General features: G+C 35.2%; 4 protein-coding genes, 1 non-coding gene and 1 pseudogene across 6 annotated transcripts; 3 read left to right on the top strand and 3 right to left on the bottom strand.

Annotated features, from left to right (window-relative positions):
* Nucleotides 1-465: 465 nt before the first annotated feature.
* LOC111315693 (putative glucose-6-phosphate 1-epimerase) lies at nucleotides 466-3,773 on the bottom strand. The gene is made up of 8 exons (XM_022917621.2): nucleotides 2,973-3,773; nucleotides 2,680-2,754; nucleotides 2,472-2,528; nucleotides 2,220-2,383; nucleotides 1,839-1,973; nucleotides 1,524-1,626; nucleotides 1,168-1,267; nucleotides 466-978 (listed from the first exon to the last, which is right to left on the bottom strand). The coding sequence occupies exons 1-8, from the start codon at nucleotides 3,081-3,083 to the stop codon at nucleotides 809-811; spliced, it is 915 nt and encodes a 304-aa protein (XP_022773356.2). The 5' UTR covers nucleotides 3,084-3,773; the 3' UTR covers nucleotides 466-808.
* Nucleotides 3,774-6,926: 3,153 nt separating this feature from the next.
* On the top strand, nucleotides 6,927-8,886 carry LOC111302520 (ABC transporter C family member 10-like). Its single transcript, XM_089765200.1, has 7 exons — nucleotides 6,927-6,938; nucleotides 7,023-7,112; nucleotides 7,321-7,615; nucleotides 7,802-7,948; nucleotides 8,241-8,410; nucleotides 8,486-8,576; nucleotides 8,654-8,886. Exons 1-7 carry the CDS (start codon nucleotides 6,927-6,929, stop codon nucleotides 8,884-8,886), a joined length of 1,038 nt encoding a protein of 345 aa, XP_089621326.1.
* A 796-nt stretch (nucleotides 8,887-9,682) lies between these two features.
* Nucleotides 9,683-11,535, top strand: LOC149516722 (6-phosphogluconate dehydrogenase, decarboxylating 3, chloroplastic). Its single transcript, XM_022905213.2, has one exon. The coding sequence runs from the start codon at nucleotides 9,886-9,888 to the stop codon at nucleotides 11,371-11,373; it is 1,488 nt and encodes a 495-aa protein (XP_022760948.2). The 5' UTR covers nucleotides 9,683-9,885; the 3' UTR covers nucleotides 11,374-11,535.
* An 880-nt stretch (nucleotides 11,536-12,415) lies between these two features.
* On the top strand, nucleotides 12,416-13,387 carry LOC111307189 (uncharacterized). The gene is made up of 2 exons (XR_016345040.1): nucleotides 12,416-12,556; nucleotides 12,839-13,387. It is a non-coding gene; the product is annotated as an uncharacterized LOC111307189 (transcript).
* An 8-nt stretch (nucleotides 13,388-13,395) lies between these two features.
* On the bottom strand, nucleotides 13,396-14,519 carry LOC149516721 (uncharacterized). Its single transcript, XM_089765534.1, has one exon. The coding sequence runs from the start codon at nucleotides 14,387-14,389 to the stop codon at nucleotides 13,520-13,522; it is 870 nt and encodes a 289-aa protein (XP_089621660.1). The 5' UTR covers nucleotides 14,390-14,519; the 3' UTR covers nucleotides 13,396-13,519.
* A 1,217-nt stretch (nucleotides 14,520-15,736) lies between these two features.
* Nucleotides 15,737-17,372, bottom strand: LOC111302509 (BTB/POZ domain-containing protein POB1 pseudogene; annotated as a pseudogene). The gene is made up of 3 exons (XR_016344874.1): nucleotides 17,305-17,372; nucleotides 17,023-17,262; nucleotides 15,737-16,632 (listed from the first exon to the last, which is right to left on the bottom strand). The product of XR_016344874.1 is annotated as a BTB/POZ domain-containing protein POB1 pseudogene (transcript).
* Between the last annotated feature and the right edge of the window lie 5,477 nt (nucleotides 17,373-22,849).

The following is a 22,849-nucleotide window of genomic DNA, read 5'->3' as shown; positions in this document are numbered from 1 at the left end:
TTTTCCAGGTAATGCATATGAGAGATGGAAATAAAGTTTAAATTATATTAGTTGTTAGATTTCAAGCAAAATCAGAGTGGCGCAGCGGAAGCGTGGTGGGCCCATAACCCACAGGTCCCAGGATCGAAACCTGGCTCTGATAAAAGAGTAGCTCAGGTGGCCATCCCTTTTCTTCCATTTTATACAATGTCAGAACATTCTTGCACCAGATTTTGCAGAAGGCATGTCATTCATTATTATGTTTTAACAACGAGACCAAGATTTTGGTTGTTTAGCCTTCAACCCTTTCATTAAGAATTTCCTTGACTTATTAAACCGTTACCTGCTTAGCTCTTGCATGTCGCACATTTCAGATATTGTAGATTCTGGTTAGAAGTCCTGAGCTTCTAGCTTTTCAAGGCCTTTATACATGATCATCATCCTTTGCATCATTTTTCCAGGTAATGCATATGAGAGATGGAAATAGATATAGAAAGAGACTAAATAAAATCTATTTTGATCACTTCTTGTCGCAACATTCACTGTCATTTTTTTTAAGTCTATAAGACAGAAATTTAATAGATAAACACAACTATGTCATTGCTATCATGGAGAAACATTAAAACAGATCTCCATTTCCAGGAATTTACATTTTCATGACCACTACATGGCACAGTGATCGTAAATAATTGAATAAAAATGAACGTATTCATTTTGCCTCTTGGTTGAAACTTGAAAGATGCCCTCGGGGAGCTTTATTTGTATTATTTGCTGTCATTTTTTTAGAAAGATGAGGCTTGATGTGGAGTTCAAGATGATAACTACTTCATTAACTTGAAGGGACAACTGAGAGCTCCAGACGGCCTGTCCATTCCTCACCCGGCTTCAAGGTGATTGGTTTTTCAATCGCTGCGGCATTGACACATAGCATCTGTTTGTATTCTTCATCCCCAAAATCAACCATGGTCTTTGATTTCTTCTCCCATGGATTCCAAACCCCTGAAGAAACACAAAAGAATTTAAACATCAGGGCCAGGTTTTGGATTAATGGATTGCAGTGATCTTCATATGCCTGGTTTTTTTATAATATGAAATACCGTTTCTGATTCTCCCAGGAGGATGCTATTTATACCACTTATATTACTGCTTTAGATTTAATTCATTAATTGAAAAGGGTTAAAAGCTTACCAACATCTGGAAGGCCTTCTTTCTGTATTAGAAAGGTCCGTTTTCTTTTATGATCGAAGATTGCAATGATATCTCTAGAGCCAAGATAAACTCTGTCCACCTGCAAATTCAAAAGCAGTAATTAAGGCTTAAACATCTACTCAGCCATGTGCATGATAAAAATTATTGACATGTTTAATTATCTCTGCAGATGAGTGTAGAAGTTTTTTTGCTGCATCTTGGATCAGCATATTGTTTTATCAATTGAATGCTTATGCTTTGAGGGTTTTTTCCTCTGTAGTTTCCATCTGTTTCCAAAACTGAAAAGATTTTCCATTTGCAGGTTATAGGATTCAAACAAGCAGTGAATGATTTACCTCAGATTCAAATGTCAAGGCATCTCCTTGTTCTGTGAAGCGTTCCCTTTGGTATAGGTTGTCGAGATAGTCAAGAGTCTCCAATCCCTCTACCCTCACCTCACTGTTAATTAGTTCAGGAAAAGATATCCATAAATGTCTAAAGCTTGTTGTTTCCCATGACTGAGGCCTGAAGGCACTACTTTTTTGCCTTAAGGAAATTATGATGGACTAATGGTCCATGGACTTGAAAGATTAAACAAAGAGTAGTAGTGTTAATTGATGAGTTAAATGATTTCTGTAGCTGACGCCTAGGGGTATGACCAGATTCTATACCTGATATCAGATATGGAGAAGTACGTATGATAAGCAATTGAGAAACTAAAAGGCTTGCAATTGATATTCCTGATGCGTGATGTCAAGCTTAGATTCCCATCTGCTGTTAAAGATACCCGAAGACGAAACTCGAAACTGAAAAGGGTCAAATCAATCATTAATATACATAATTACATATAAACATAATATTAATATCCAGCTAGATTGCTTCATCAGTATAAATGTGTCATGTTAGTTAACACTGTAAAGAAGTTGCTATACCAGAGGTAACTTTTCCCAATCTAAGCTTAATTGTAAAAGATTGACAGATATACTATCAGCAAATTCCATTGATGAATTCGATAGTGGTTTCTGAGGACCCATGGCAGATTAAGATCTCACCTGTGTGGCCAGATCTTCAAATCATCTTCCGACGGCTTTAGCAGTAAGTCAGTATAGGCTTTGCCACTGGAATCATTTGGATGCAATGGTGGTGGATTATCATCGAGGATCCAAGTCCTGTTCCTGGCAAATCCATGTTGCTCCAGTGATCCTCGCCGACCAAACTAACAGATTTGAAAGAAAACCCATCAACCAGACGCATATAAACCGGTAGAAGAAAACTGATGCGTATAAGCATCGAATCCTGAATACCTGTGGGAAGCATATAGGTATTCCTCCTCGCACTGCATGTGGTGGCTTGAAGATTGCCTACGGTACGTGAAATCGGAAAGAGAACGATAATTTTCTATGAATTGATTGATATATACTACTATAATTTTTGCTCTAGACCATATTAAAGATGAAAATCATATGCCAGCAGAATAGAAATATGACCTAAAACTCCAGATTTTAATGTTACCTTGCTACTTGTGAACAATAATTCTTCTCCTCGGTCAGTCCTCCATGACAGAACCTGTCCTCCATGCAAGCTAACCTGGATTGATTTAAGGCAAGAATATCACTATTTAACCCACGTTGCCTCTACTTAGCCAAAATGGCAGATTGACTGAGGATAAATGACAACTAAAATCAAGCATCTGCCTAGTTTTTGACTGCTCCTTCAACCTATTCAATTTGTCAATAATCCTTAAACCTTAAAACTATGAAAAGACTAGAAAAGGAGAAAGAAAAGTAAAACAAAAATATTCTGACCCTTGCAGATGCCCGTCGAGGATTCTGAAGCACAACCTGATCAATTCCATTTCTATCCTTCGTGACTTCAACTGCTGCTTTCTGATAAAAGGCGGCCCCAGAATGATTCATAGTGAAAACACAGTAAGGACATCTAAGAGGAAACAAAGAAGCAGAGTAGCAGACAGAGCTTTCTCTGTTATCTCAAGAAAAACGCAGAAGGCTTATAACAATTAGTGCAGCTGTTGAGAGTCAGAACTTGCCCTCGACACTTCTTGCTACAAACCAAATTTTCTCGTGAAGCCAACTTTGAAGTCCCAACTACCTTTGTAACTACCTTAATCTATCTTCACCGTTAAAACTGCCTACAAGAGAAACTCAGTGACAGATAGCTGCTAGAAGATTTGAAACCAAATTCCCAGAACTTAGCTTTCAAACAAGCCAAATTCAGTTAAAGGAAATTCAAGGAGAGAAACAAAAGACAAAATCCTAGTCTAGCAACAACTCCCCAGACGATCAAGCTGTCTTAAACTTCAATGAACCAACAAAAAACGGTTCCAAAATCAAGACCAAATAAATGTTGAAGAGCCTGTTTTTCCAAGCAAAAACGTTCGGACAGAAACAGCTTTAAAGAGGTTAGGAAAATGAAACCGGGGTGAGGGAGGGTTAACTCAAGACTCGAGCACTTTTCGAGAAAGATTTGTCTGCAAATTTGAGTCTGACCTGTTTGTTTTAGTAAAAGAAAGATTGAAGGGTCAGATTTGTTGAAGAGATAATTACGTAAGTCTCACATGGATCATGCTTGGGAGGGCGACTAATTCCTATTTAATTAGTCTTACTGAGTATTTTAAAGTAAAAAAATTATGCAATAAGACCAAGCAACAGGGAGAAATTTTTGGCATGGAGCGGTGGTGGCTGCCGCACATGATGTAAACTCTAAAATCTAAACATGACACCCTGAATAGAGGATATATTTTCAACTCATTTCATTTCTCACTTCTTCTAACAAAATCATTATCACAGGTACAGGACAGTTTTGAAAGTTTAATCAAGATAATCAAACCTAATCTGAAAATGGATGGGCTATTGGGTTACATTAATCCAAGATATATTCTGTCAATTGTCAATTCACTTAACCTTTTTCTGCTAGAGATTCTCTAGATTTTATTAGGGTGATTAATTCCAATTCTACGGTGGTTAAGAGTAACTAATCTATGGCTAGAGGAGGAGGATGAGCCAAAAAGAGCTGCAGCTGATAACCTAATGATGTATTGCATTGAATTTCAGTTTTGTAAGCATCTGCCTACCAGCCTTGCTCACCTATTGCTTTCCCTTATTGGCTAATTCTATCTTTCGGCAGAAATCTCAGCCTTAAGGTTGTAATTCAAGGTCAAGAAAGATCAACCAGTGATAGGCCTTTATTTTCCGTAAGATTTTCAACAAATTCATTTAGATTCAGCTTGACATTGATATTTTAACAACTAAGGTTTATAATTTAAAAAAAATATATATTTTTTATATCAATTTGATGCACTCAAAATTTTATTGCTCTTAAAAAATTAAACTTCTCTTTTTCTTATTGATTGATTAATCCTTGTGGCTTTAAATACTAAGATTTTAACATGATCACATCTACAGTAAAAGTTATTAACAGCAATACGTATTGTTGGGATAAAAAAAAAAGTTCAAAAACAACCTCTGCAGGAACAAACGCAAACGATGTAGTAATATTTTTCTCCATTGAAAGGGGAAAATCATGTGCCCCATTCAGATCAAGCACATCGTACATATTACACGCATCAAGTGGGGGCCTTGGGGGGAATTCTATGAAGTCATCAAACACTTAAAAAATGCATGTGGGCACAGTCTAACCAGGGGTGCGCATCTTTTTCTTAACTTTTGATTTATCATCTAAATCAGATGAAAGGCATGACATCCATTAAGGCTGCCAAAACATTGTTCGGCATGAATAACATTAATGTAAAACAATGTTGAGTTGTTTTTGTCACAATTTTCGTTGTTTTTTTTTCTTTTGTTTTTCATTGATAAAGACCTTACAGTTAAGGTTTAGATATTTTCTATTGCTTCCATGAGACGGACGTGTAATTTGAAATCAAATTCACAAAAGCCAGACCTTTTTTATATTTGAGATTATTGAGATTAAATTATGATCATGGATATTGATTGAAGTTAGAGATTGAACTTAGCATTGAAACACAACCAGATATGTAAAATGAATCATAAGATTCTAAGTTAAATTTGGACAGAATTTCAAGATGATGTTTCTTAGGAAAATTATCATTCAAAATGCATTTATCAACTTAAAATTGATAAAAAAATTTATGACGCAAGATTTGATAATACATGGAAAGAACCCCTTCTTGAAAGAACAAATATGTTGGACCAATAGATTGAAACCCTTATTAGACTCCCCTTATATCATTAAAGAAATGGAATGACAAGATTCACAAAATCGTATGAAGATTTTGACCCAAATCAATGATTAAAAAATTTTAGGTTATGATTTCATTATAATTCAAATTGGAACCTTGCCCTAGAACTAGAACATACAAGTGCTTTGATGATGCTCCAGTCAAAAATTCCCTGTTTCAATCTAAAATTATATATAATTATATGTAATAATTTTATATTGCTCCAAAGACTCTTACACAAGTTTGGTGCTGACACATTAACTCAAACTTTTTTTTTTGTTAACATCAATTTTATGTTTTGTCAACTTTATTCTTTATGTCAAGTATACTTTAAATTTTTTTTTAAAAGCTTCTTTGATAAAAAAAAATCTTATCTTTATTAATTTTATTAAAATTACTTTATTAAAATTATTTTAGTCAAGTTATGGACCCATTATAATTATTTTAAGTCCTATTTATTTGCTTTTCGTTCCTATATAAGTTTGTAACTCTTTGGAGAAATCAAATTCTAGGTTTTTAAGAATTTTTTTAGAATTTTTAATATAAATATGTATTTCTAAAAACTTCTTCTCTCTTTTGGTGATTCTTTCCTTTTTTTTAATCTTTAAGTTCAAAAGTAGTCTTTTATATCATGATTTACAATTACATATGTTAGTATACTCTACAGTTTGTACAATATTATAGATTTTTTACATCAGAAAGTATTATAAAATTATTAAATAGACCATTAATCCACGTAAACAAAAAAAAAGTTACTGTATTAAGGAATATTGAAATAGATTACTATAATAAAAAACATATTTCTATAAAAATTAAGTCACCAACTCAATATCATGCAAAAGTCTTAAGTATCTACTAAAATTCCTTGAATATATGTCTGAATTATAAACTATTTACATTTGGTATGCCCGCTAAAATCTGTTTTACGTGCCTAATTTGGAGTAGGTGGTGCAACTGTAACACCTTTGTGACTTTTTGGCCATGTTCTTTCCTAGATTTTGCTTGAAGAAAGTGATATCTTTTGACTAGATTTGGTCCCAACATCCGTGGCAGTTCTAGCCATCAGTTCCTATCAAAAACCAGAAAGCAAATTCAAAAGCAAAGGTTTTACAACGGGGTGCCAAATGCATTGTACATAGACGTTATGAAATCCCCCGAATCTGCATAGTGACCACCAGCCGAGCTGCAAGAATCCAACTGAACGTCAAGAGTTTAATAGTCAATATGGGCAGGAAATGCCTTGTATAAATAAAGCCTAGTAAAGTGTGAACCATGGTCCGGAGGCCAGAGCTGGGATTGTCTTTTGGGCATATGTAAAAGGCATAGAGAGACCTGCGAAGAAATGCTAAAACGAAGGTGGCTTTGATCGGCCCAAAGAAATACTAAAATGGATGTTAACATGAAGGGCCAATCCAACTGGTTAATACTTGAAAGAAAAGGAAAGAGATTTCAATCGAAAACAAAGAAATTGTTGAGGTATTTTTGAGTTTGTAAGTAGTAGAATTTGTTGGAGGTTAAGCTGGTGAGTTTACGACTCTCGTCAATGAAAAAAAAGGTTAGGGAAACGCAAGAGTTAAGGCTATGGTGTGCGCTCATACATTACTCACAGTTTTCACTGTGATTGGATGTACTCTACTAGGTGTCTTCCGCTGATTTAAGCATCATTGACCTTGAAATGGCTTTCAAATTATCAATTACAATTGGAACGACCATGAACACCTACTTCAGTGTTTTCTTATATTGGCAAATCTCGCCTGGCCAGTTGCATTTATCATTATTCCATGGTTTATCTGACTATACTTTTACAGGTACTAAATATATGTATAGAACCAAATTTTACCTCCTTCCAAATCTTAAAATGGTTTCATCTAATTGGTTCTTTAACTTCTCTTACCTTCTCTTCACTATATTCTTACTTATTTTCTCCAAATAATTAGAGACACTACTATGCTTCTGCAAAGGAACTGATGCGAATCATTGGCACAACAACGTTTTCAGCTGCCAGCCACGTTGCTGAATCCATTGCTGAACCCATAACAATCAGAGCTTTTGGGAAGGGAGACCGATTCTTGTTAAAGAATATAAACCTGATTGATGCCAATGCAAGTACTGACTTCCATATCTTTTCTGCTAACGAGTGGTTAATCCAATGGTTGGAAATATTGTGTGCAATTGTTCTTTCTTCCTCAGCCCTTTCCGTGGCTTTAATTCCTCTTGGAGCATCTGCATCTGGTTAGTTCAAGCATCATCCTTATGACCTAAGCTTAAGAGTTAACTCCCCCAAAGATTCAGCGATACAACCAATTCATCCCAAAAGTTTCATTCCATAATTTGAGGAAATAATGGAGAACACGTGCTCATCTCTTGGATTATTCTCTAACAATATTGTAATTATGGATTTCATCATTTAAATGGCAGGGTTAATTGGAATGTCACTGGCCTATGGTCTCTCATTAGATGTATTCCTAGTTGTTTCTATAAGATTTCAGTGTTTGCTATCAAGTTCAGTTGTTTCTGTAGAAAGGCTAGAGCAATACAGGCATATTCCTAGTGAAGCTCCCAGAAGTAATTGAAACTAACCGACCACCACATGACTGGCCTTCTGTTGGCAAAGTGAAGATTCATAATTTGAAGGTACAAAAGAAAGTGCACTAGCTATTTTCTCCTTTTTGCGAGTTATGGATTTTACAGGAATGTATATAATATCAAATTCACCAAGCGGGTTAGATATTGGCCTAAAGCTCCACTAGTTCTTCAAGGCATCAGCTGCATATTTGAAGGAGGAAGTGAAATTGGGATAGGTGGCAGGACCGGCAGTGAAAAACCACCCTTATCAGTGCTTTGTTCCGCCTGGTAGAGCCTACAGATGGAGAAATCATCATTGATAACCTCAACATCTGTAAAATTGGGCTTCATGATTTGAGATCACATTTGGGGATCACCCCTCAGGATCCAACACTTTTTGGTGGTTTTGTCAGATACAACCTAGACCCCTTACAAAAACAAACCGATAATGAAATATGGGAGGTAACATTCTTTCTAATATGTGGCTATACTTGAAACAATCTATCATATTACTCCATTGCTGTTTTTGCTGACTAGAAATTTTTCTCATCATTGCATGTTAAGATTCTTGAAAAGTGTCAGCTCCGAGAGGCAGTTCAAGGGAAAGAAGGTGGCCTGAACTCCTTTGGTAAGAAACAAAGATTTCGAAGTTTTGCTTTTGCATTGAAGATCTGCATTTGCTTCTACTAACAACATGAATTGCAGTTGTACAAGATGGATCAAACTGGAGAGTGGGGCAGCGGCAATTATTCTGTCTGGGGAGTGCCTTGCTGAAGAGGAGCAGCATATTAGTGCTTGACGAAGCAACTGCGTTGATCGACAATGCAACCGATTCTATAATCCAGAAAACAATAAGAACAGAATTTGAAGACTGCACTGTGATAACTGTGGCTTACAGAATACCAAATGTGATGGCGAGTTGTCAGATCTCCAAATGAGTTTTGCTAAGCCGTCTCCATCCTTTCAATTGTTATCCCAGTCAACATATATAATCTGTTTCAAGTTTGAATTGACAGGGAAATTGGTGGAGTACGATGAGCCAATGAAGCTGATGAACAAGTAGGGATCATTGTTCCGACAGCTAGTCCAGCAATACTGGTGACGTTCTGCTAATATGGTACACCTCTAGACGATTGGTAATAAAGTTTTTCTAATCAACTCTGCCTGGTGGAAAACTTATAATTAAAAATGGGGAAGGATTTGTTCTTATAATACTGGAATAACAATTGGAAGTAATTTAAAGTTCCCAGCAAAGCCTCCTACCCAGTTGAGATCATCGTTCTCAAGTCTGGAACCAGTTTTAACAACTTCAAGGGAGATCATCATTCATATTTCATCAGCAGTTTTTAGGCTTTGAAGGCCATTATCCGATGGCTCGATGTTGCCAAGACAAGTTTGAAGATTTAGTTTTGACTTAAGTAAGGAGAATGGCCGATCAAAATGTAGGACAAGTTTTCTTGGTTGAGCTTAGGCCTTGAACCCGTTACTAAACCCCAGAGAAAATGAATTATCATTTGAGACGCCACTGTTTCAATCATTAAAAAAAGGAAAAAGAAATGAACAGAAAAGACAAGACAAGACAAGACGGCATTGAGGAGTTGACAGTTGAGACTCAATATTTTGACTAGTTTAAGATAAGTAGTTTGATACGTGTGAGTAAAACGCCGCGTTTGAGCCTGCAACCCACCCCAACCCTCATTCCTCGAGCTGACCGCCTCGCTCATCGTTGGTTAAGCCAACTGCCCTTTCACTCCCTCGACGAGTCCGTCACTCACACAGAAGTCTTTCCTTTCTTCGAAAAGCCGAACTCCCTCTCACCTTCAAAAGGCTCTTTAAAAATAAAAATCTCTTTCACCAAACTCCCATTTCCTTCTTCTCTCTTTCTTTCTACCTAACCCCCATTTCCTTTCCTTTCCTTCGTCTTTTCCACGCAAAAGATGGAAGCCTCCCCTGCTCTTTCTCGCATAGGCCTAGCAGGCCTAGCCGTCATGGGCCAAAACCTTGCCCTAAACGTCGCCGAAAAAGGCTTCCCAATCTCCGTCTACAACCGCACCACCTCCAAAGTCGACGAAACCGTCCTGCGAGCTCAAGATGAAGGCCAGCTCCCACTCTTTGGCCACTATTCCCCTCGCGATTTCGTCCTCTCTATCCAACGACCCAGATCTGTCGTCATCTTAGTCAAAGCCGGCTCACCCGTTGATCAAACCATTGCCGCTTTATCCGACCACATGGAGCCTGGAGACTGCATCATCGATGGTGGTAACGAATGGTATGAAAACACCGAGAGAAGAATCCAAGAAGTTTCCAATAAGGGTCTTCTTTATCTCGGCATGGGCGTTTCCGGCGGCGAAGAAGGAGCCCGCAACGGCCCATCGTTAATGCCCGGAGGCTCTCACCAAGCCTATTCGAATATCAAAGACATACTCGAAAATGTGGCGGCCCAAGTCGAAGATGGACCCTGCGTTACTTACATTGGTGAAGGAGGCTCAGGTAATTTCGTTAAAATGGTTCATAATGGAATCGAATATGGTGATATGCAGTTAATTTCTGAAGCTTATGATGTTCTTAAACATGTTGGGGGGCTTTCGAATGATGAATTGGCGGAGATTTTTGCGGAATGGAATAGGGGAGAGCTTGAAAGTTTCTTAATTGAAATAACATCTGATATTTTTAGAGTTAAGGATGAATTGGGAGATGGGTATTTGGTGGATAAGATTTTGGATAAGACTGGGATGAAAGGAACTGGGAAATGGACTGTGCAGCAAGCTGCTGAGTTGTCTGTTGCTGCTCCTACAATCGCAGCTTCATTGGATTGTAGGTATTTGAGTGGGTTAAAGGAGGAGAGGGAAAATGCAGCTGGGGTTTTGAGAGAAGCTGGATTAAAGGAGGAATTTGGTAGTTTAGCTAAGGGGATTGATAAGAAAAGATTGATTGATGAGGTTAGGCAAGCTTTGTACGCGTCAAAGATATGTAGTTATGCTCAAGGGATGAATTTGTTGAGAGCTAAGAGTGTTGAAAAAGGGTGGAATTTGAATTTTGGAGAGTTGGCTAGGATTTGGAAAGGTGGGTGTATTATAAGAGCTGTGTTTTTGGATAGGATTAAGAAGGCTTACCAAAGGAATCCTAATTTGGCTAGCTTGGTTGTCGACCCTGAGTTTGCTAAGGAGATGGTTCAGAGGCAGGCCGCTTGGAGGAGAGTTGTGGGGTTGGCTATCTCTGCAGGGATCAGCACACCAGGAATGTGTGCTAGTCTTGCCTATTTTGATACCTATAGACGTGCAAGGCTCCCAGCAAATCTTGTGCAGGCACAGAGGGACTTGTTTGGGGCACATACCTATGAGAGGATTGATCGTCCAGGTTCATTTCATACTGAGTGGTCAAAGCTTGCTCGTAAGAGTAATGCTGGTGTTGGTACACTTAATTGAGCTTTTCTATTTTATTTTGTTATACTCTGGTTTACTTGTTTGTTTCAATTGAGAGTTGGTTATATTTCCGTGTTGGAATAGAATTCTACATGGGCATGGCAATGACTGTTCACTCTTGCAGTTTTTTTTTTTAATAAATGCATGCCTTCTGAGTTTTAGAAATTGAGTGGTTCAATGATTTGTGTGGCAACTTGCGGCAGAGTAGATAGAGCTTTCATCTGGTTCTCATTATATTCCTGTTATAAGGTTAAATAAGAAAGGATGGTATGAATTTATACAAGAGTTGGAATTTCGAATTTTAGCACAAATGATTGAGAAATTTTGGTAGCTTTCTTAATGTAAAGGCAGAAAGATTTGTCAGTTTGCAACTGGAAAAGGGTCAGTAACATTGCAAACGTCTGCCCAATTATTTTGGAAAGGGATGTTGTAGGTTATTGTAGCTCCCATTGTTTCTCCTATATGGCCTTGGCATGCATCTTACATTTTGGTGACTCCTGTATGGCTTTTATTTTGTTCCTCGAATAGATGGGGCTAGAAACTATTTTTCTTGCATTCTTTGTTTGGACTGATATTCTAAATCCCAGTCATTTAGTTGTTATGAAGAATTTGTGATGTCCATGGAACTATAGTTTAGAGTAGAGCAATTGCTACTTTTTTCTTTTTTTGGTTCAAAATGTTAACCATTGCTGCTTTCTGGTGAACTAGTTGGGATAAGCCAATCTGATACTACTGGTGACTTGAATCAGCTGCAAATGGAATGGGGAAAGAACCTGTTTTGTACGTTCCCTGGATTAATGTTTTTAATCCTAGTCATGTAGTTGTTATCAGTGAAAATTTGCAGTGTCCATCGCTATGAGTTTGATTAGATGTCAAAGTAAGCAATTTGAATTGTGAATCTCTTGCCTGAATGTGGCCACTACGGAGTCCTCATAAGGTGCACACTCATGCATCCGAAAATTGCACTCGTTTTCTGTTTGCAGATGAACATCTGGAAGAGATGATTTGGCGACCGGTTTCATTTTCGTAGCTTAAGAAATGAATTCTTAACAGTTTTCTGCTCTACGAGGTAGATCTTGTGCAAGGTTTTCCTGCACTTGGTGGCCGGTGGGCAGTATGAAGATTAATCTTTTACTTGAAAATTCATGTTTGACACAAAATGTCTTTCAACGTCCCTTTTAACGAGGTAATACTTACTAGCTTTTGATTTCACATGTTTTTGATAACTGCATGTAGCTTTCCATTTGAGACTTTAAAACTGCAGTCTGACTGTAAGGGAGAAATAATTGCCCATGTTATAATTTACAGTCTTATGTGTATATACTTGCATTTCTTGAAACGATTTGCACCAAGGTCACGTCTTTTTAGCGATATTCTTAGGGTGGTAAAATGTGGCAGTCACAAATATAAATTTTTCTTTTATTTTTTTCACCTATTTGTCATCTTAACTTTGACTCATTTCCTCTAGTTATATGCCGCCGAACTTTGCCAGCGAGCGGCACCACCAGCCATGATCATACAGATTTCTTGTATATGTCAATGGAACCTCTTTAATAAAAACATAGGATGCTGTCCAAAACTTTTTTTCTAACCCCCCGAGTAAACGTCCGAAACCGTAGGAAAAGAAATGGAAAAGAGGGAATAGGCAAACGAGAAAAGAAAATCTACTTGGCCAGGTTTACCCTTTTATCCCAGTGGGGAATCACCTATTATGGTTAAGATCCTGGGAAACTGCAAGTGCAATTGATTGATAAGGGGCCTTGAGCTCAGTTGCTGAAGGTGTTGCAGAACGTAAAAGAAACATTTTGGACCATAGTAGGATGTCCCTGATAAAGATTGAAGTTTAGTTTCATTTTGGAGCATTCTCGTTGTATTTTCAAATGTGACATCTTATTTCAAAGTTCTTGTTAAACGGATTGTCATTCTAATGGGAAAAAAACACAGAATTATAAGCGAGAAACTCCTTTTCATCAAGCAAAATTAATATAGAACAAGCTATCAGTTTCAAAAAGAGAAATTCAAGTGTGTACTCTGATTTAATTTTATGTAAACATAAACAACATTTTAGTTATTCGAAGAGGCCAAAAACAAAGAAGAAAAAGAAGATATACACAAAATGATGTAGTAAAATATAAGATAAATAAAGGTATTACGGAAAACCCCCATTCTCAAGGACTGGCTGAGTCCTAGTTACTGTTGCAGAAGGCATTTTACTGCTACCAACCCATCTGCTGTCAAAAATTACACCTTCATCAGCTTGTCTTTCCATTGCTTGAATCCTTTTTGTCTTCAACAGTCTAATAAATACCAAGCCTAAGTAACTTGTCAAAATCAGCCCAGCAAATCCAAGCCCAACCCCTATTACCCATGGATGCCATGGCCTCTGTTCCCTCTTCGGTCGAACAACAACAGAGAAATGGCCCTGATCTGAAGTGTAACATACATTGGGCAAGATCAAGTCACTGTAGTGAATTGTCCCATTAGTGCTGAAAACTGCACATCTTGCTGCAGCTGAGTTCATCCCATCAGGGTATTTCAGGTTGGAAAATTGAATTGATATAGGCTTCCCCATTGTATCAAGGCTGATGCTTCTTAGGCTTTTTGCTCTTGTATTTGAAGCATCAAAAACCAAGAAACCAATAACAGAAGTCACCAACGAGCAACCTGAAACACTATAGTAGTGAGAAGACCAGTTACCGAGGTTCTGATAGACAATTGCTAGCCTTCTCACATGAGGAACTGGGACGGTCCTGGATGGGATGTGAAAGCTGCTCAGATTAGCTCCATTTTTCCACAATGTCCGGCTTCTGATGCGTGCGATAGAAACATCCATCCCGGACACATTATCAGGAAGATTAGCTTTGTATAAAGCTCCAGTGTGAGGCCTGTGTCGAACCAGCGCTCTGAAAGCAAAATCCTGAAGAAATGTATCCAGGGAATCATTGGTAAAGTTGTCTAAGCCGTGGACAGATGAAAAGAAACACAAGCAAAAAACCAACCAGATGAGTGCCAAGCCCATGTTGGATTTTCTGGTTATAATGCACAATGGCAGAAGGCCTTGTCTAATCTTTTCAACATGAACAGATTAGAAAATGGAATTTACTAGAAATGTAGGAAGATTATGAAGAAGGTTTGTGCTAATACTATTCAAGAAAATAGTTTTAAAATGCATTGTTGAATGATGATGCTTTTCTGCAAAGTGATCAAGCATGCTTTTAAAGGGGACCCAAAGGGGAAAAAAAAAAAAGCTTTGCATCTTTAACCTATGAAACCTACTAAAAATAATTGATAATGCCATGATTTTTTTAATCCCAAACCATTCATCAGTCGAGAGCGTCGTGCACGTTTAATTTTGACGTGTTGACTTAGGTGAGGTGGGTCTGGTAGCTATGTGCAATTCAAGTCGCCATTTATCATTAAAGTCAATTTGGTGTCGACGGAACAGAAAGGATGGTCTTAGGCTTCGCCCGTAAATTGCGGGGAACAAAATTACGTATTTAGTGCTAAAAGCATGCGCTGAAGGCTCTCCTCTGCTCACTTGGATGCAATCTAACATATCACATGACAGATTGAGAACTTTGATTTATATAAGAAGCTTGCTCCGATTGTCATTAATCAGCCATAACCATGCCAATGAAACCAAGGCCAATGAAAAGAGAAAATTTGTCTGAAATTTTAGTCAGTTGTGGAGCCTAGTCCAAATTTGTGGTTGAGCAAGCAGAACATGAAACAGGTTTGAAGTTGAACGGAGAAGAATGGCCATTTCAGGGGGAGGAAATATTTTACCTTATGATGATTGTTGGTACAATATTGTCATTGTGTTTCCCTTTTCCCCAGCATCAGCTAAATTTTTGACGAGATGTTAAAAATTAATTGAATTATCACCTTATCTTAGAGACGTTTTGCCCTTTTCTCGAAATAATTGAGGGCTCGAACTTTTGCCTGACAGTGAAAAAGACACATTATTCGTGGCATCTGTAAATAAAAAAACGGTCGGCAAAGCATTTTCTTCCGAGAATCTGAAGGATGTTCCGAAGCTTCCTTTAAAGCTTTGCTTCCAATTCAAAGTGTCATTTTTTCAGTGGAACCATGCAGATTGTTTTCGCTCCAGGGCAAGATTAGGCCGATCTTAAAATCATGTTCTTTAACTGGAAGACTATTATATTAGTGAAGGTTAACAAATTTGAATCGATTAAAATCAAAATTTATCTTTCTTGATTCATTTATCACTCAAGTAATTACCTTTAAGAAATGACATTCAATAAGTACTAAGATATCCTTTCTTTTTTCTCAAACTATGGTTTCTTTTATTCAAATAAAAAATTGATTGGCAATAGATTTTATATAACAGAAGATTAATGTGCATAAAATAAAATTATTCAAAATTTCCAATGATTGAAAAGGAATTTACACAGGATAAAAAGCAAAAGAATGGGAATCACAAAAACTGATCTAGTGATCTAGGACCATACAATACTCTAAAAACCTAGCGTTGTCTAATGGTGAGTTCAGGCCTGAGATGGAGGATGCCATTTATAAAGTAAATGCTATCATCCGCCATGAATTCTGTCCAAGGTATACCAACCAGGTTGTGATAGACAACAGCCTTTCCTGCTGTGAGTGTAATTCCCTTTATCCTTACATAATCTTCAGTTGGCTTTGACCTTGCTGCAAACTTGTAGTCAACAGCAAAACAGATCCTTTCACTTGCATTCGCAAAAATAGCCCAAAGCGTTGGAATGAGCTTTGCTGGTCCTTGTTGCAATGAGCAGACAAGAAAAATCCTTGCCCACCAAGATGAAATGCCTGTGAATAAACCCTACCAGAAGGAAACAGAAGTGCACACTCCTCATGCTTCAGGTCCAAGTACACAACACACTGCTGTAGTGGCATTTCAAATTCTACAACCTTGACCAGACAGTATTGTAAGCGACGAGTATTGGCCTCCTCTGCTGCAAGAGCACGCTGTCGGTATGGTGTCTCAGCCTTGAAAAAGAGAGATTTGAGCACAATCTTGGATGCAAGTTCTGGATCAAAGTCATTGCAGGTTTAAACTTTTTTCAGCTTTCTGCAGGTCGTATACGGAAAACGAATGGGCGGCCTAGGTGTGTAGCAAGAACTTCACTTCGTTCCTCCAGGATTGGGTAAGGAGTCCGAGCCACAAAGTCATAAGCAGCATCTTCTGAAGCTGCCTGAAGATCATCACTGGATAATGCTGCCTCTATACCAGTAAGAGGCAAGTTGAGTACATCCTCCTGGAACCTGACAAGAAAATGGCACAAACTAGTTAATCCATGAACCAGAAATTAACTCAAAATGGACCCAAAAAATAAACCAGTTAATGAAACATTGACACTAATTTCACAAAACTTGCCACTTCAGACAGCCAATACACACATACCCAAGTTATTAAACTTTACTCAGGAAAATATAAACATGCTATACACCACTGCATTTCTTATCCCATCGTTTAAAGAGAAGAATGCCCACCATTTTGGGGGGAAAAACTTAAAAACAAAACCAAATAAATATCAACAAAAGGATGCCGCAAATTCATATATAAGTAACAAGTAAGCAACCTTGTAGCTACAGATAAGAAATTACTCAAAATACAAATATGTACTTAATATTGTAGATAATAGTGGTGCTCACTTGGTTACATCCTTGTAACTCGCAGCAATAAACTCCTTTGCTGCATCTGTCAGTGGATGAACAGCTTCAGCCATTAAAACGCTAGAAGGAAGGTCCAAATATTGCAAGGCAGATTCACAGGTCATAGGATGGTTCCGCAACAATCGACTATAATATCTCATGCATGATGCAACCTTGAATTTGTCAGCAGCCATCAACACATCTAGCAAGGCAGTCGGTGTAGTTGTTGATGGGGTGTCGCTATACAGACCAGTGTTAGATCATATTTACCTAGTAAATAACAAAGTAATGACCTTTAGATCATGACCACATGCATAAATGAACCCACAAAATTCAACCCGTTCCCACATGAAAACAGACCAAGGTAATGGTAGTTCATATGAAGAGGTGGAAAAAGAAAATATCAATGATCAATAATAGGACAAATATTCCAGCATTTACCAGAGGCATGTATCCTAAGTGTTACATGTCGTTGATATGATTCCCTCATTCCATTCGAAAACATCTGCAAGAAGAGGCACAAACTGGTAAGTCAATCATGAGTATGACAGCCAATGAGAAAGACAGAAAACAACCAAATAATAATCATTCCCTTCCCTTTAAAAAAATGGACTTTTTGCTGCTAAAATTGGAAAACTAATGTATATGATCTTAACTTTTAGAACTGTTGAACGATCCATGTCCCAAGATGAATCATTGCTATGAGTTGGATCATTCCCTACAAAAGAATCAAATGGGTCTCAAGGTTCAGTCCTTGCAATCAAACAGCAACTAACACTGAATCAAAAATTAACTTTAAATCTAGTTAATATCATAAAGAAAAACTTTAGCTAAGTGAGCAAGATACCAACTTGTCCAAACTTATAGTCCCAATCTGATTAGTACTTTCCCTACTAGCTTACTGTTTTTAAATACAAAAAGCTTATGAAGAATCACATATTCACTTTTGCAGATAACAAAATCCATAGTTTTACTTGCACCCGAGCATTTGGCTCATTGGTTGGTGCATGACCTCCCTATCTCAAAGAGTAGGCTTCAAATCCCCCCTTCTCCAAATCAAAAAAATCCATAGCTTTACTTCTACCCATTTGCTAATTTCCAATCGAATACAACTTTGTGTTACACTCTATTATTTACAATCAAATAAATAATAAAATAAAAAATTTAAGAGTTGATGAAAATTTTAAAAGAAAAACTCTTGTTTTGTGCTTTAAAAAGCCGTAATTTGTTCATACTAATGATATAACAACCAAACCTTTTGTAGCACGATATAGGATCAGAATACCCGGGCTCCCAAGATGGGAACAGTTGTGGACATAGTGGGCTATGCTGGGGTTAGAGCCCAGTCATTGAGAGGGCTGCTGACCAATTATGAGCCGGCTGGCCATTTGAGCCAGATGACCAACTCAGTTTCCATACATAGAAGGTTCTGATGTAGAAACGACAAGAGTTGGCCCCATTCTGCAACTCGTTTCGGATTTGGAGGACGCTGCTCCCCCAATGGAGGTTTAAACTGGGTTGGATTTTAACCAGCCCTTAAATGCTCTACGCCCCTGCCAGCTCAAAATCAATTCATTTATATTAATAATGTAAAATTTTAAAAAATTTTAAAACATTTATATATATTTTTTTTAAATAGATATTTTTAGTAAAAATATTGATATAAAGTTTATCGATCAAATGTAAATTATAAATAATTTTTTAATAATTTTTTATATTAAATTTTATTAATTTATCAATTTAAAATTTTAATCCCTTTCATAAATTTTACTTAAAAAATTTCATGTAAGTTTTATTTTTTTGCTGATACATTTGACAAAGCCTTTTATTTGTTTAATTAAATGGGTAAAATTTAAATATTTCATTTATAAATTTAAGTTTGAATCCTGTTATTAATAATTTCGTGATTTATAAATTTAATGTAAATATTATTTAAAATCTATTATATGTTTTGATCTTAAAATTAAAAACCTCCTCTCAACCTATTAACTTTTATTTATCAAGACAAGCCTTTGTCTTGAAGATTCAATGACAGTTCAAAAGCAAGGTGAATTATACAGTATATGACCAAAAATATCATGGAAGTTTTTATAGCATGAATGAAAACCTACTCACAGTAATGAAATAAAGAAGTAAGAAACTTCCCGAACAAGAAATCTATGGTTTTTAGGCAGAACCCAACAAGGAAAGGTGAGCCTTCCTTGTCCCGTCAACTCAAAATCACATCTTTCTATTCCACCCTGGTGAGAGGTAAACAATCACAGAAGAAAATCTTCTCATTATAATTTCATGGCCCATGTTCATTTATCAACTTTCTTCATCCCAAATCGTTTCCAATGAACACTTTCGAAGGTGAGTTTTGACTTTGATGCGAGTGACGTGACTCAACCCAACCACCCCCACCAAAAACAATGTCACACATACATACCTAGTATTCTTTTTTACAGGTACAATTCTGCTTCTAGCTGGTTCCGATTATCCCTTCACGGAACACATGTATATTGTCTATGAACAGGAAAATGGCATTTCATAAAGTGATTTAGCATATGATTACCAAAGTTTACTTTTAATGGGAATAACTCATCAAATTATTAAAAATTTGATTCTGATTAATCTAATTAAGAGATAATGCCAATAATTAAAAGTTGATCATATTCTCCATTCATCCTTATCTATCATTCAAAGTACTGCTTGTGTACATATTAAACTTTAAACATTCTTAACTAACTGCTAAATGACGATGATGATGATCATAACCCCCTCTTTTTTTATCATTTGTGATTCTTTTCATTATTAAATCAGTTTATATAATTCTTTAGTAATAGGTCATTGATTTTTATTAACTTCAATTGTCGACCATTATCAGTGGTTGAACAGTAAAAAAAAGGCTAAAAATTCTGTCTCCTTTGTTTCCATTTCATGTCATTAAGAAAATATCAACTGTAATGAATCATTTAACTTGTTTAATTATATTTGGGAAACCTTTCTTTATATCGCCGACTCCGGCAAGAAGAATTTTTCATGCTTGATAATATACTAAAAATAAACCTTTTAATTCTTCAAAAGCTTAAGGATCATAAGAATCAATGCCCCCATAAAAAATATAAGGGCTACATGGTACACTCTTTGTTGAGTCATATCAGGTATCAATCAAGGATTTCTTTGAGAAGCATCTGAAATATTAATTAAAAAAAAAAAACCATTACTACTATTCCAACATGTACACCTTTGAGTTTGATTTTGGAACATGAATAAACATTTAAAAAAAAAAAAAAAAAGGGTTGGATTATCACTTCTCAAAGAAGTACAAAATTCTTTTAACTATTCAAAGTAAAATATCCCTGTCTGTTTTTTCTGATAAAGCTGACATACTTATTCACAGCTACTGCAAAATACTAAACTAGTCCTTCTTTGTTCCTATTTTGAGTTATGCTTAACGCAAATCTCATTGATTCTGCTGCATCTATTGGTTCATGGTTGGTACCTGGTGAAAGTTAAATTATACGGGCACGTTGGATTCGAATAATAAATTTGCCTTCAGTTGCAGGATATAACTATGTACTGTTTTTCTCTTTGATGATGGAAAGAAAAAGGAAAAATATGCTTTTGAGGTCATGACCCCTTATTTTTAGTTGCATATTAATAAGGAGGTTAATTTTGTCAAAATATGATGGATAATTTGATTTTTATATTTGAATGAAAATAGATATAAGTATTAAATTTTAAAGATAATAATGAAAATAGATATAATTTTAAAATATTTATTTAATATAAAAATAGAGTAAAATAATATAAGACTTATCTCATAATTATAGTTGATATATAAATTTATATATATTAAAAAATTTTATTAGGATTTATAAGGTATGATTTTAATATGCGTCTTTTTTATTTGTAATTTTTTAATTATTTAAAATTATTGTTGTTTAAATTTATTATAATATATTTATATAATTTGTAAATTTTTATTTATTTTAATAAATATCAAATACTTTATTTATATTTTTAAATTTTTTAAAATCATGAATAACGAGAATTTCTCACATTCATTAAATTTCTAAGAGGATAAATAAATATAAATATTTATTCAAAGGTGAGTATGTATAAAAAAATAAGGATATAGTGAAAATTACTTTTAACCGTCCCTTTCACATTACTTCAAATTAATCCTTGAAGAAATTTGGAAATTTTCTCCCTCTTTTGTCGTTTCTATGTATATAAAAATTATAAATATTTCTTTATGAGTGTTCTTTTTATAATTATAATAATCCTAAACAGAGAAGAGCCCTTGAAAGAATGAAAGGTAACTTTCTGTTGATCTTTAGAATTTAACTAGCTAGGTGAACCTTATTATTGGATATTTCGGTACCAGGTTCCTCACTTTCTTTTGCCCACCAATGCTTAATAAATATTGCTAAAAGTAAGCATTTTACTAAACTTATTTTGTTCATAATCTAGAGACCATTATAATATATTTCTACACTTTGTATGGTAATATTCTTAAGTTTATAATAATAAATACCAGTTTGGTAGTTTTAACAATTTAATGTCAACATCAAAAATTATTTTTTAACAAAAAAAGAGAAAAAATTTTTTGTATGAAAAAATTTGAAGGTAAATAAGTTATTTAATCATTTAAATTAAAATAAAATGTGTCATACTTGATAATTTAAAACATATAATTATAAATCGTACGTTTAAAATAATCCCAACAAGTAATCACAATCACCGATAAAATTTAAATCCAAAATTTTTTCGTTGAAAAAAATAAATCTTAATGAATTAATTACTAGATAAAAGAGAGAGAGAAAGAGAATTAGAATTTGGAAAGGTACACTTATAAATAATAATCTTTATTTAAATGCCAACATCCTGTGAGGATCCATTCGTTAATTTGTTGAGATCAAATCATCAAAATAAGCAAAAACTTTTGGCAGTGATCAACAAGTCAATTGGCTGGACGTTGTTAAGTCTGCATTAATCCAAATTCACTACATAAAAAGGTTAAATATTTTGTATTTTTTTAATTTAATAATTAAAAAAGTTAAAATTCTCAATTAAATATCTATATTTATGTTTTTTTTCAAACATTTAATCTCAAAGATTAACTTTGTTATGATATGATTTACTTGATTAATGATAAAATGTCAGCCGTCAAGCAATTGTCTATTCATGTCATGTTATTGGTGGATCTATGGTTATGTATAAAAAAAAATAAAAAATTCAAAAACAATAGAAAATATGATTTTTTTTTTTTTATAAAATGTACCCAAAAATCAAAATAAAAAGCAACTTTTAAAATTAAAACTTTTAAAACCAGAAAATTTTGTTAAAAAAATAAAAAAATTTTAAAGATTTTTTAAAAAATCTAAAAAATAAAAATAAATAAATAAAAAGAAAGTGAAGGAATTAAGGAAAGAGAGGAAAAGGAGGACAGGAGGGTAGGAGAGAAGGGACGGAAAAGGGTGACCCGATGCAAACCCTCCTTTTCTTTCCCTCCTCTCTCTCTCTCTCTCTCTCATAATTTCATTACTTTTTTCATTTTCTCTCTTTTTATTTTAAAATATAAATAATATAATATTTTTATCAGATGTCATAATTTTATTTAATTTATTTACCATGTCATCCACTTTATTAACAATATTAATTAAAAATAAAAATTGAACATTCAATTACAAATTTTTATTTTTTAAATATTAATATAACAAAAGTAATATAGATGACAGACCAAATGTGTATTAAACCTGCATAAAAGACATTGAAAAATTAAGAGATTGGAAAGAAATACTTTTGTTATAATACAGAAGTTTACAAAATATTAGAGAAA

This window comes from Durio zibethinus, chromosome 9 (assembly GCF_047325235.1).
Source record: "Durio zibethinus cultivar Kanyao isolate XHJ-2024 chromosome 9, ASM4732523v1, whole genome shotgun sequence".
Classification (NCBI taxonomy): domain Eukaryota; kingdom Viridiplantae; phylum Streptophyta; class Magnoliopsida; order Malvales; family Malvaceae; genus Durio; species Durio zibethinus.
Note: the sequence above shows the minus strand (reverse complement) of the source record. Positions and strands in the feature narration are given on the sequence as shown.